The sequence below is a fragment of the Protopterus annectens genome, chromosome 6.part0 (assembly GCF_019279795.1).
Source record: "Protopterus annectens isolate FY-2018-M chromosome 6.part0, PAN1.0, whole genome shotgun sequence".
Taxonomy (NCBI): domain Eukaryota; kingdom Metazoa; phylum Chordata; order Ceratodontiformes; family Protopteridae; genus Protopterus; species Protopterus annectens.
Genome location: NC_056737.1, coordinates 838,714,793 through 838,729,678, shown reverse-complemented (window position 1 = coordinate 838,729,678; position 14,886 = coordinate 838,714,793). Strand labels below are relative to the sequence as shown.

The 14,886-nt window shown below is 42.9% G+C and overlaps 1 protein-coding gene across 1 annotated transcript in view; it reads left to right on the top strand.

The window, feature by feature from the left end:
* MARK3 (microtubule affinity regulating kinase 3) overlaps window positions 1-14,886 on the top strand; it is a gene marked incomplete in the record, with an annotated part of 2,430,063 nt that overhangs the window by 1,530,729 nt on the left and 884,448 nt on the right. The window contains 1 exon segment of the mRNA XM_044074521.1: window positions 11,823-11,922. Within this exon segment, the coding sequence (XP_043930456.1) occupies window positions 11,823-11,922 (100 nt within the window).

The window sequence follows — 14,886 nt, the reverse complement described above, 5'->3', positions numbered from 1 at the left end:
CCCTGCTGCAGACCCAGAAACCATTTCCCAGGGTCCCAAAGGGGTTAAGGCCTCCACTGCTAAAAATCCACTACCTGTGGAAAGAAATTCCAGGGCATTAGAAAGATGGGGGGGAAAAAGTGTATACCTCCGCCACTTTGGCCATGAGGGCATTAAACTGCCAATTCCACATGATTAAATACCAGCAGTACTTGCTTACTCAGTTAAAACAGAAAATGATCCCTCAGACAGATCAACTAGATTTCAAAGGGATGCAGGATTTGTTGCATGCAACAGAACAAGTGGGAAAACATACCTTGCAGTGTGGTTTTGATTCTTTGGAGGCCTCATGAAGAGCAGCGGTCACAGGGTCTGTAATATGTAGACATGCTTGGCTAAAGGAGCAGGCCCTACCAGAACATGTCAAAGCAAAGTTACTGAATGCTCCACTGCAAAAGGATGCATTATTTGGTGTCAAAGCAGAGGAAGTTTTAAAGAAAATGGAAGAAAAGGCAAAATCTATGCAAACAGTTAAAGATTTTTTACAGGTGCAACTGCCTTGCTTCAGCAGAAACTGGCCATCAAAAAACTGGTCCTTTCCTGCTTCAGACAGACCCCAAAGGGGCAGATACAGACGCCCTAGGGGCAGAGGCCAGGCACAAGGTACCTTCAGGCCTAGACAATGGCAAACAACAACTCAGAGGGGGAGACGACAGATCTCAACCTTTCAGAAAACAAACTCAATGACTTTCCTCTGCACCTGCCAAGCAAATTAGCCCAGGCAGCACCTCTAGGAGGAAAACTGGCTCTTTTTTCCCAAAATTGGCACATCATAACAAAGGGCAAATTTGTTCTGGACATTATTACCCAAGGCTACAGATTTCATTTTCACACTTTACCACGGATGAGAGGCATGCCAAATCTGCCAACAAACCAATGGGCAGAGGCACAAAAGCAAATTTCAGCTCTCATGAACATGAGGGCAATTCAAAAGGTACCTGCAAAAGAGCAGGGCCAATGATTTTACTCGACTGTTTCTAGTACCAAGAAAGGACAAAGCCTGGAGACCCATCTTAGACCTTTCAATTCTAAACACGTTCCTGGACATTCCCAAATTCAAAATGCTCACACTACAGCAGCTTCTTCCCATGCTGGGCAAGGAGTCTTGGCTGGTAACGTTGGACCTCCAAGAGGCATACCTGCATGTCCCTATCAGAAAAGATTGCAGAAGATACCTCAGATTTTTGTCAGGCACAGCGCATTATCAATTCTCTGCATTGCCCTTTGGCTTATCTACTGCGCCCAGAGTATTCACAAAATGCCTGGCATCAATAATTGCATACTGCAGACAACGAGGAATACAACTTTATCCATATCTGGACGACTGCTTGATCCAAGCGGACAGCAAAGACATCCTACTACAGCATCTGGCATTTGTAACAAAGTTACTAAGTTGCCTAGGGTACACAGTAAACAAAAAGAAATCAAAACTAATACCCTCACAAGAAATAATTTTCCTGGGTGCGAGCTTGAATACAACGGCCCAGATGGCTTATCTCACGCCAGACGATCAAAAACAACTGGCTCAGTACTTCAAAAAGATGGCAACTTCTACCCAGCTCACTGCAAGGAAATTCCTGCAGGCATTGGGGTACATGGCATCCTGCATTCAACTAATTGCATATGCAAGACTGCATATGAGAAAACTACAATGGTACCTAAAAAGTGTATGGTCCCAACACAGAGACAGCCTCGAAGCAAGTATAACTCTCATTCCCTGCCTTCAGAAGGAGTTTCTATGGTGGGCTCAAGCATGCCAAGCAAACAAGGGCCTTCCTTTTGTCTCACCTCCAGCAAACCAAACCTTGACAACAGATTCATCAGACTACGCCTGGGGTGCACACATGGCAGGACAATGCATACAGGGCAAATGGTCTGCAAACCAAAGGCAACTACACATCAAAAGGAGATGCTAGCTGTAAAAAATGCACTAACAGCCTTCAAGGACCTCTTGCATCCAGGACAACTTCTCATAAGGACGGACAACACCACAGTTATGTGGTACATAAACAAACAAGGAGGAACGCACTCCTACCCACTATGCAGACAGGCAATGGACTTGTGGAACACAGCATTAACTTACCAAGTACAGCTGCAAGCACAATTCCTGCCAGGAAAGGAGAACACTTTGGCAGACGAATTAAGCAGAAATTTGACAGACCCTCACGAATGGAGACTGCACCCGCAAGTATTCTCAATGATAACTCAAAGGTGGGGACCACCAGACATAGATCTGTTTGCCTCAACCAACACCTGCCAGCTACAAAAATTTTGCACAAGGACTTATCCCCTGGCCTGGAAAGTGGATGCCCTATCATTCAGTTGGACAGCATTGTCAGTCTACGCCTTCCCTCCTCTGCCTCTACTGACCCAGGTATTACTGAAAGCCAGATCAGAGACACCACAGAGGATCCTCATTGCTCCAGACTGGCCACGTCAACACTGGTACCCACTACTATGAAACTTGGCTCGCAGCCCTCCATGGATCTTAACTCAATTCCCTCTGCTGTTAACCCAACAAAACTCTCAGATCCTTCACAGTCAACTAAGGACCTTAAATCTAGCTGCATGGAAAATACCTTAAATTATCAAATAGCACTTCTCTCTAGGGACGTCCAAAATGTCATTTTGGAGGCCAGGAGGCCCAGCACCAAAAAAAACTTAGACAAATGGAAAAGATTATGTGTATAGAGTCAAGCCAGAAACCCAAATCCTGGCATCCCAAATATTCCACTCGTACTCCAATATCTAGCGGAGATGCTACACAAAGGCCTTTCCTTCTCATCCATAAAGATCCATGCTCCAGCCATTTCAGCTCATTATGATACGATTCCTCCCATTTTCTCTCATCCTTTGCGAAGGCAGTTTCTCAGAGGGGCAGAAAATATAAGACCCCCCCCCAGAAAACCACCAACTCCAACTTGGGATCTAAATTTTGTACTGGAAAAATTAACACTTCCTCCTTTCGAACCAGCCTTTTCAGCAGAGCTTCAATTTTTGTCATGGAAAACAGCCCTGCTGCTGGCTATCACCTCAGCACGCAGAGTCTCAGAACTGCAGGCTCTTATGGCAGTGGAACCTTTCATCATTTTCCATCAGGACAGAGTATCTTTGCGCACCAATCCTTCCTTCATGCCAAAGGTAGTATCCAGCGTGGCTCTCAATCAGACCATACACTTGCCCACCTTTTATCCAAACCCACAGAATAAAGGAGAAAGATTCCTTCACTCTTTGGACATTCACAGACAGTTACGTTACTGTTTGGACAGGACTAAGGCCTTCAGAAAATCCGATCAACTCCTTGTGTCCTATGCACCAGGCTCAGAAGGAAAGGCTATTTCAAAACAGACCATCTCCAAATGGATAGCACATTGCATCCGCTTTTGCTACTCACACCATGGGAAAGCAGTGCCTGTTAGTATTAGGTCTCACTCTACCAGGGCTACAGCAACCTCAGCAGCCTTCCTCTGAGGAGTCCCAACCAAGGACATTCTGGAGGCAGCTACCTGGAGTTCAGTGCACACCTTCACCAAGCATTGCCACCTTCCTCTGTACTCAAAAAACAGAGTTGGGTTTGCCACTGCAGTTCTGCAGGGCATCCTAGCTGCACCTAACCCAGTTTAGTTCCTACCACCCAACCATAGCTTTGGGACTCTACCCAAGTGTGATGACTGCAGCAGCATAGCACGATGAACATAGTACAGTTTTGTACCTACCATGAATGTGGATGTGCTGCTGCAGTCCAGGTTACCCTCCCTCCATCCCCTCTACCTAACGAGGCTTTTATTATACCTTCAGGTACATCTACCTTTGGGATGCATGTCTATATGGTGTATTTGCTTACAACTACTACTATTGTTTTACACTAAGGTATGTTTTGCAAGTTTCTTATTTTGCCTTCTTAGTTTGGGGCACCTGACATCTGGGGCAAGAAAAACTGAAGAAAATGGCGTCGGCTGCCTCTTTTATACCCCTGCCGCACTGAAGGCAGGAAAGAAGCGACGACAACCGACGCCGGACCAAGGCTTTGGAATTCAGGCCGACTGCAGGGACCGCCCGATGGCAGGATAACCCAAGTGTGATGACTGCAGCAGCATAACCACTCAACATCTACATTTATGGTAGGTACAAAGCTGTACTTTTGGGCACGTGTAGAGAAGCAGAAGATGATTTGGGACAGACAGGAAGAAGGTAAGAGGTAGCGAGGACGTCCCGCAAAGAGGTGGATGGATTGCGTGAAGGAAGATCTGTGACGGGCGTAAGTGTTGGAAGACAGGAGTGTGGTACTGAATCAAGAGAGTTGGTGACAGTTAACATGATACTCTAACCCCATGTAGAAAAAAAATGGGGAAAAGGGTGCTGATATATTATCCACTTTAGCAAAGTGTTCTTTGTAAAGATGTTTATCGTGTTTCACTGTTGCAGTCATTACTCTTGGGTTATCCTGCTGGCAGGCTACCCACAGTCAGCCTGAATTCCAAAGTCCTGGTCCGGCGTTGGCTGCTGTCACCTCTTCCCTGACGTCAGTGCGCCAACGGTATAAAAGATGCAGCTGACGCCATTTTCTTCAGTCTTTCTTGCCGCACGGTGCCCGAAGCAAAAGTAGTCCACAAGTGCCGGTCGGCCGACTCCTGAGATTTTCAAAATCGAATTTCAGATCCGAAGTCTTCATTAAAGCTAAGTACCCTGTTGGGGAAACTTTTTTCTTGCTCCAGACCGATGTCAGAAAAAGTTAACAATTGTATTTCTTGTGGGAAGCAAATACCTCATAAGGATTTTCATTCTTACTGTATTCCTTGCCTAGGCCCTGACCACGACATTGCTAGCTGTCGGTTTTGTGCTAGATTTAACCAATGCACTATTAAGCGTCGGTACGATTTTGCTTTTCATTTCTTTGGTCGAAGGTTTAATTATATAATGCCGTCGGAACAGCCGATGACTGGAGTTTATAAAAAGTGCAAGGAAAAGGACAGTCTTCTGAGGTCCAAAACTGATGACGAGGCCCCTGCTAGGCCAGTCGCTGGCTCTCAGCGAGGTGCTTTCGCAGCCCCTGACGCCCGCTACCTCAGAGCCACAGGCCGCTTCTGACTCCTACGTGGAGCCAACTAGGCCTCTGGATATTCAAGGTATTGGACTCTCTGAAACTATTCCCTCAGATGGGTCCGGAGCCACTGAGCAGACATCGGCTTCTGAGGGTGTTTTCAGACCTACACAATTATGTCAAGCCAACCTCAGCTTCAAAGACTAAAACAGCTTTAAAGACAAAGAAACAAGTACAGCATTCTCCTGGACAGACTTCCATGCCTAAGAAACAGATGCTTAAAATGGCCGAAGACCCAATTACTTTGATCAGGGGTTCCCATCCCCCTCCTGATAAGAGGCCTAGGCAAGAGACAGAATATGACTCTTCTGATCAGGTTTCAATTTCCTCGGATTCCTTTTCTGAACAGGGATACTCTTTCCCTCCCTATGAGGATTCTGATGGTGAAGAATCTATTCCTTCAGCCTCCAGCCTCCAGCCTCTCCTCCTGAGGATTATTTTTTTGGGGGAAACACTACATACCATGAGGGAGCATTTTCACTGGGAGAGCCAAGATTACTCAGAATCTAAGAAAAGGCTCAGAGACTTTCTTTTACTACCTCAGCACAGACCTCTTGCTATTCCACCTGTTCTAGACATTGTAGATCATGTATTTTCAGAGTCTGGCCTGTCTCCTGACTCTTTACCCCCTGCATCTGCTAAGCCAGACAGATACTACAGGGTTCCAGACTCTCATAAATTTCTATGTAAAAACCCTGCTGCTGACCCAGAAACTATATCTCAGGGTCCCAAAGGGGTCAAGGCTTCCACTGCAAAAAACCCTGTTCCCTCTGATAGGGATTCTAGGGCACTGGACAGATGGGGGAAAAAAGTTTACACTTCTGCTACCTTGGCTGTAAGGGCTTTAAATTGTCAGTTTTATATGCTTAAATATCAGCAATACTTAATGTCACTGCTTAATACAGAAAATGTTGACAAATTCTGAATGTTCTGATAAGAAAATGCAGGATTTATTGCATGCAGCTGAAAAAGTGGGGAAAGCATACTTTGCAATGTGGTTTTGATTCACTGGAGGCCTCTTGCAAGGCTGCTGTTACGGGTTCTGTCATTAGAAGGCATGCTTGGTTAAAGGAACAGAATCTGCCTGATCATGTTGAAGCAAAATTATTGGATGCTCCATTACAGCATGATACTTTGGTGTTAAGGCAGAAGAGGTGTTGAAGAAAATGGAGGATAAAGCGAAATCCATGCAGACGGTTAAGGATTTCCTACAGGTATAGCCACCCAGATTTAGCAGGAACTGGCCTACTAAGAATTGGTCCTTTCCAGTGTCAGACAGGCCACAAAGAGGCAGATACAGACGCCCCAGAGGCAGATCTCAGCCCCAAGGCTCTTACAGGCCTAAACAATGGGGTGCTTCTACCTCCAAAAGTGGAGGAGACAAATCACAACCATACAGGAAACCGTCCCAATGACTTTCCTCTGCCAGAACCAAGCACTTATCTTTTGGCAGCACCCTTAGGGGGAAAACTAGCACTTTTTTCACCAAATTGGTACACGATTGGGTCTTGAACATAGTGTCTCAGGGCTACAGGTTCCAGTTTCACACCCTGCCAAGGGCAAAGGGTATGCCAGACCTGCCACTCAATCAATGGGCAGAGGCGCAAACTCAAGTTTCATCCCTCATGGACATGCGGGCCATTCAACAAGTACCACAACAAGAGCAGGGACACGGATTTTACTCGAGACTTTTCTTTGTGCCCAGAAAGGACAAAGCCTGGAGACCAATACTGGAACTGTCTCTACTAAACACTTTTCTGGATGTTCCAAAATTCAAAATGTTGACTCTACAGCAGCTACTGCCCATGCTGGGCAAGAAGGCTTGGCTCGTAACTTTGGACCTAAAAGAGGCATACCTGCATGTCCCAATCAGACAATCTTGCAGAAGATACCTCAGATTCATAGCTGGCTCAATGCACTACCAATTCTCTGCACTGCCCTTTGGCTTATCTACTGCACCCAGGGTCTTCACAAAATGCCTGGCACCAGTAATTGCATTTTCCAGACAGAGGAATCCAAATTTATCCTTGGACGACTGCCTTTTTCAAGCAGAGAACAGACATTCTACTAAAGCATCTGGCATTTGTAAAAAGATTACTAATTTGCCTAGGGTACACAGTAAACTAAAAGAAATCAAAACTAGTACCCTCTCAAGAGATAATATTCCTGGGTGCAAGCTTAAATACAACTGCCCAGATGGCTTATCTCACACCAGACAAAGCCAACTGACTACTTCAAAAAGTTATCTGCAAGGAAAATCCTGCAGGCTTTGGGCTTTATGGCATCCTGCATTCTGCTAATTCCATATGCCAGACTGCATATGAGGAAACTACAGTGGTATCTAAAAAGTGTTTGGACTCAACATTGCCACAGCCTGGAAACAGTAATTACCCCCGTTCCTTGCCTGCAACAGGAGTTTCGATGGTCTGTCACCACAACAAGGGACAGCCATTCACTTTACCCACAGCCAGGCAGACACTAACAACGGATGCATCGGATTATGCCTGGGGGGCCCACATGGCAGGAAAATGTATTCAGGACACGTGGCCCGCAAGCCAGATACATCTTCATATCAATCAAAAAGAGATGCTAGCTGTTCAGAATGCCCTGACAGCTTTCAAGGATCTACTTCATCCAGGACAACTACTGATAAAGACGGACAATACTACAGTCATGTGGTAAATAAACAAGCAGGGAGGCACACATTCCTACCCCCTCTGCAGACAAGCGTGACTTTGTGGGACACAGCATTGACTTATCAAGTTCACCTGCAAGCACAATTCCTGCCAGGAAAAGTAAATACTCTGGCAGACGAACTAAGCAGAAACCTCATGGATCCCCATGAGTGGAAACTGGATCCACAAGTCTTCAGCATGATAACAAGGAAGTGGGGATGCCCAGACATAGATCTATTTGCCTCCCCTCACAACTGCCAATTACAGAGAATTCTGCACAAGGATTTATCACAAGCAAGCATGGAAAGTGGATGCCCTATCCTTCAGCTGGAAAAACCTAACAGTATATGCCTTTCCTCCACAGCCTCTCCTCCCCAAGGTACTCCTAAAGGTCAGACAAGAGAGGTTAAAAATTATACTGATTACCCCAGACTGGCCACACCAGCACTGGTACCCAATCCTAAAGAACTTGTCTCAAGGTCCAGCCTGGACATTGCCTCAGACTTCTCACTTACTGACCCAACAAAACAATCAGATCCTGCACAGCCAACTCAGAACCTTAAATCTGGCAGCATGGCGGATAATGTAGCCATTCAGAACACTCCTCTTTCAAAAGCTGTTATGGATGTTATCTTGGAGGCCAGGAGGCCCAGTACCAGAAAATCTTATGCAGAAAAATGGAAGAGATTCTGTGCTTGGAACCAGGAACAAGGAATTGACACGTTTGTACCAAATATTTATCTGATTTTACAATACTTAACTGAGATACTGGACAAAGGCCTGTCCATTTCATCAATTAAGATTCATGCCTCTGCCATTTTAGCCCATTACAATATGAAAGCACCTATCTTTTCTCATCCTTTAATAAGGCAGTACCTCAGAGGGGCCAAAAACATAAGACCTCCAAGGAGAGCACCAATACCTGCATGGGACCTCAATTATGTCTTGGAAAAACTCACACTGCCTCCTTTTGAGCCAGCCACAACAGCTGATATAAAATTCTTATCCTGGAAAACAGCTCTGCTCCTAGCAATAACCTCCACCAGACGAGTCTCGGAGTTACAGGCACTCATGGCTGTGGAACCTTTTATCATTTTCCATCCAGACAGGGTTTCTCTGAGGACGAACCCTACATTTATGCCTAAGGTGGTGTCCAGTGTGGCCTTTAACCAAACCATTCACTTGCCTACCTTTTATCCAAACCCACAGAACAAGAGTGAGAGACTTCTGCATTCTTTGGGCATACGCAGACAGCTGCGCTTCTACTTGGACAGAACTAAAGCTTTCAGAAAGACTGAGCAGCTTTTAGTGGCATATGCTGCAGGATCACAAGGAAAGGCTATCTCAAAACAGACTATTTCAAAATGGATAGGCCATTGCATTCGTTTCTGCTACTCGCAGCATGGCAAATCAGTGCGTAAGGGCATTAGGCCACATTCTACCAGAGCAGCAGCCACTTCAGCATTCCTCAGAGGACTACAGACCAAAGACATCTTAGAGGCTGAAACTTGGAGTTCAGTGCACACCTTTACAAAGCACTACCACTTACCTCTCTACTCTAAATCCAGAGCAGGCTTTGCCACTGCAGTTCTGCAGGGCTTCATAGCCACTCCTAATCCTATTTAGCCCAGCCACCCATCCTCAGCTTTGGGATTCAGCCCAAGAGTAATGACTGCAACAGTGAAACACTAACATAGTACAGTTGTGTACCTACCATAAATGTAGATGTTCAAGTGTATTCACTGTTGCAGTCCAGGTTACCCTCCCACCATCCCCCTTTCATTTGCTGGGTCTTATCTGTACTTCTGTATTCTATACAACCTATGTGGTGCATTTGCTTGTAGATGAAGGAAATTTTTACTTAAGTGCATGCATGTTTATTGGCATAATCTATTTAACCTACTCTTTTGGGGGCACCTGACATCTGGGGCAAGAAAAACTGAAGAAAATGGCGTCTGCTGCATCTTTTATACCCCTGGCGCACTGATGTCAGGGAAGAGGCGACAGCAGCCGACACCGGACCAGGACTTTGGAATTCAGGCCGACTGGGTAGCCTGCCAGCAGGATAACCCAAGAGTAATGACTGCAAGAGTGAATACACTCTAACATCTACATTTATGGTAGGTACACAACTGTACTTTCTGGAGTGCATTGTAGTATTGGAATCTCAGGAAGTGAGTAGTGGTTTTATGTTCTAAGACTCAAGTGCGAGTCTCAGAACAGTGTGACTGAAGGTATGAAATATTAAATGAGTGAGTGTTGTTTTCCCCAAGGTATGGTAATCTTTTGAGCTAACAGTGCACTCACTTATGGGCATCAGAATTACAGCAAGGGAGCTCAGGAGTAGTCTCATTGCCATGAAAAGCAGCATAAAGCTTGCCGTAAAATTAACTCTCAAGAAATCTTTTACAAGTACCATAACAGTAATTACCTTACTTGGGTAAATTCTATTTAGCGTTTTAAATTTAGCTCGTTAAAGCTGAAAAATGCTTTTTACTTACCCTGAGTTAGTATATCCAGAACCAATATCAGGCTGGTGGCAAGCAGGTGGTCAGCTGCAGAGAGACTAAAAAAACATCCAAAACTGTAAAAGTCCAGGTTCCACTGCAGTTTTATTCAAATGTGTAGAGATTACTGAAGAGAAGAGAGTTGTCCTTTGAACTTTATTTGAACATGAACTTAAAAAAAAAATGGGATTTTTATAGCTTTCCTAAAAGCTGCAAAAGTTAAGTTGGAGTTTGAACATGTAACACAGTATAAAAAGAAAAGGTAAAGGAAGGCCCGAAGCAGGGAAGGGTCTAGCCTCACTGTGCACAAGCTATTTTAATTTGGTATTTCAATCAGCAGATGCCAGTAGGGAGTAGAGTGCCATATTGGATATTCATTTATGAAGCCATAGGGATGTAGAGCATCACTTCATGCAGTGTTGATTACAAAGCTCAGTATATATGCTAATAATTGCAGAAAGGTGGTGGCTACAGTTTTAGCAAGAGTTTGGTAGAGTACTTTTTGTTCTCAATTTTGAAATACAGCACTCTAGTCATAATAGGGTCCTAGAACAGATTTGTAGGAAAATTTGACTACGAGGGACCCTTACAAAGGTTGCCTAGCCCTTTGAAGAGAGGTGGGTGTTGGCACATTCCATTGCTTATATCTTTTGGTCATGGGACAACAATGAACCCGAAAGATGGCAACCAGAAAAGTGCAAGTTGGAGCCTTGTAACGAGTAAAAACGGAAATAACTGCAGAGAGAACAAAATAAACTATCACTTTTCAGTCAAACCTTCTCTAAAAAAAAAAGCTTCCAAATTGTAAGATTAAACACTTTTATCCATTGCAAAAATGTGTATAGGACATTTATTAAGAACTAATTGTTTATACTTTAAGGGGGATTAATTGATTTTTAATATTAGGGAGAATGTATATTTTTTAAGATTGTATTATAGGACATAAACTGCTTTTTTTTTTTTTGTTTTTTTTTTCCTGTGTGGATTATGTATATATTATTCGTTGCTAAGTGACGTACTTTTAAGGAAACTTGGAGCCTTTTGAGGTGACCAGGGTATTTTAACCAATGAGAGATGTGTTTATTGTTCACTTGGAAAAAGTCCTGCATTATGGCAGGACGAAAACGCTTATGGTTTAAGTCAATAAAATGTTTATCGTGCAGCGTGGTCTAGTGTGCCTTAACCATATTTCCATTTACAAGTAGGATCCTTGCCTACCTGGAAGATGGTGAGCTGTGTGTTTGAGGTGCCCAGACCCATGATTTAAAGGTGCTGGTGAGCATTGTCCATTAAACGTGTAGCTTCAGAGAGGCTATAGTCAAAGTGAATTTTTAAAGTACCATAAAAAGTACAGTTCGGCATACCTGAGTTTATAAGTGGTGAAAGCCAAAATTGTAATAAAATGATTAAACTCCGTTTTGTTTTATATTAGAAGCTTGGGACATAAAAATGTTTGGTGCACAATACTGAACTTTTGCTGTTCTGTTTTTCTTTTTTTAGCAAACTATGAAGGACAGATGGATCAATGCAGGACATGAAGATGATGAGCTTAAGCCCTTTATAGAACCAGAGTTAGATATTTCTGACCAGAAAAGAATAGGCAAGTCAATGTTATGTCTATGGAATTGATTGCTTGAATCACTTTAATAACAAAAAAAAGTTTGTTTTGCAGGACCAATCTTCTAATTTGTTTTTATTTCATTTATAGTGTATATTGTGATGATTTTTAGAATGTGTTCATGTCCTTCCATATCACTGTTGCAATATTCCTACTGTACAGGATCTCCTGCCAAGGATAAACCAGTGTCTAGCCAGTATATCAAAGACTTTAGAATCTGTAAGTGCTATATGTCGCATGTATGCCACCTGAACAAAGGCGTAGGGTGTAATGGTGACGTACAGATACTCACTTCAGAATTAATTTACTGTCGGTCCGAACACCATCATTGAACATCTGTCTGAACGCCTTTCTTCTGTGCTGGTTACAAAGCCGTTTTTCAGACAAGTGCCCCATTGGGGTTTATTCTTTGTTTTATTTTACTTATGTGGGAGATTCCCATAAACTTCATCACAACCTCTATATCTTCTGCCTTGGTGCCTCCAGGACCATACGCAGTCTTCTATCTGCTAAACGTTTTTCCCCAAGACCCTGCATAGTCACCTCTGTTCTTTGTATATTTACCTTGAAACCCAAAGTCTTAAGCCATTGGCTTTGGGTACTGCAGCAGTGTCTTCTTGTCCCTATGGTCAGCAGTTGGCCAAGAAAAAGGCTAAAAAATTCAGGTCTGATTTGGCTGTTGTCCAGCCTCCCTTGGATGTCTCACTTGAGGCTGGTGAAAGCCTGGAAGATGGTTCAGTCATTGCTTTGAATTCCTCTGCTGCTACCACATTGGGTGCTGGCATGGATCTGACTTCCCGCATGTCCTCAGACTTTCCAAAGTCTGTTCCAGATATTGAGCCTCTGCTGAGTATTTCCAAGGGACCAAGAGAGCTTCCAAAGATTTTGGGAAGGGAGAAGAACCTGCTATGCTTATCGACTGTCGACAAGGAATGAATAGTGAACTAAATGAGGTTGAACAGTATGAACTGTCATGTGGGTCCACACAGTTGTCAGATAGTATAACAGTAACCCACGCCTGGGTGTGGGGTAATGCCTGATTTACCCACGGTTGGTGTGGTTTGGTCACGAGAGTGAAGCCCAAGTGGCCAAACAAAGCCAACCGTGGGTAAATCTAGCATTACCCACACCCAGAAGTGGGTTATTGCTATTATACAGTGACATTATTTAAGAAGAAAAAAAATACTTTTCTTAAATAATGGCATTGTATAATGCCTCCTTGCTGCCCTTCAGCTGTCTGGTATTCTGCAGCAGTTCTGATGTACTGCGTATGCCTATGCAGTACATCAGAGCTGTGGGCAAAAGCAACGGAGAAAGCAAGATCTCTGTTGCTTTTTACAAACTGTTTCGCTATGTTAAATGGGTTTAACATAGTGAGACAGCTTTAAAAAAAGCAACGGAGAATCTCCGTTGCTTTTTTTAAAGCTGTCTCGCTATGTTAAACTCGTTTAACTTGGCGAGACAGTGTGAAGCAACAGAGATCTTGCGTTCTACGTTGCTGTAAAAAAAGAGTTATAGTAATGGGTGACCGGACCTTTTTCCATTACTATAACTCTGACTTACAACGTGCACACTGACCAATCAGCGTGCACATTTTTGAATAATAATGGGGGGTCGTTGTATAATAAGGAATTATTCAGGGGAAGGGGAAAGCCAAGAGACATCAAGTATTTGTCCTTGTGGATGTTTTGGCAAGACGTGAAATATTAACTAGATTTAATATTTTTAATGTATCTACTGTTAACGTTACTAATGTATCATGCATTGAAATCAGTATTGCGTGTAATAAGTTGGACTACTTCCTTACTAATTTGGTTTTTCAAGGTGTAATGAAAGCCAAAACGTTACTTTATTTGAAAGTGGCCCAAACCCCTTATACCTTGTGTTTTTTGGCATACCAGAAATACATAAATGTTAAAGATCACCCCTCAGATCCATAGTGGCAGCTAAAAAATTCTAAAACAGAACCCTTGGGGGGTAAATACATTGATATTAGATGTAAAGGGTTGTTTAACACACAAACTCATATTTTAAAATATTCCTGGTATTTGTTGGCCAGTTTAAATGCACCTATGATGAGGATTTATTTATTACTATAGCTGTAGGTAATTTATTCGTTGTTATATCACGCAATATAGGTGTTCGATGGTTTGTCTTTATTGTGTAGTCAGACTAATGAATTTTCTACTGCAGATATCCACATATTAAGTACTTTGCTTGAATTAGTGTTACATTTTTGGAGTGGCAGTGGGGCAGCATATGCCCCTTTATATGCCAGTTCTGTTCTTGCTAAATGGGAAGAGTTGTTTGTGTTTACTTTTTGAGTCCAACCTCTTGTTATATGCCTATTACAGATTCCTGGATGATTAGTTATGGAAGGGTTCTGTCCAACAATGGGAAACTCTTTATATGGAGCTGAATGAATTAACGACCTTTTTGAAGTTTACGTGTAACATAAATTTATCAGAAGTCAGCTATTTAGACCTGAAGATAGCCAAGGATGAGTTTTGAAAGGTTTTATATCTACAGTTGGTCTAAAAAAAACTTTTCTAACTCTTATCTACATTTTACAAGTTGTCATCCCGTACACCAAAAGAAAGGAATTGTGAAAGGCCAGATGGTTTGCCTTTCTAGATCAATTACTATTGACAGTGTTTTTAAGGACGAGTTAGAGTTTATGTAATTTATTTTTGGATAGGAGATATCTGATGTCCTTAGGAAATTAAATTAAAAAAGGAGATTTTACACTGCCAAAATGATAAATTTTCACCCATACTTTAATGTCATATTTTAAGACCTCAAGGATTTAATATGGCCTTTGATAATAGCACAAATAATTTTGACAATTCTAGTATTCCCTGTAGTAACAATGTTCATAAATATGTGGACATTAAGAAAAGCTGGAATACAGTGTTTAGTTTAGAACTTGGACAAATTATATGTGGC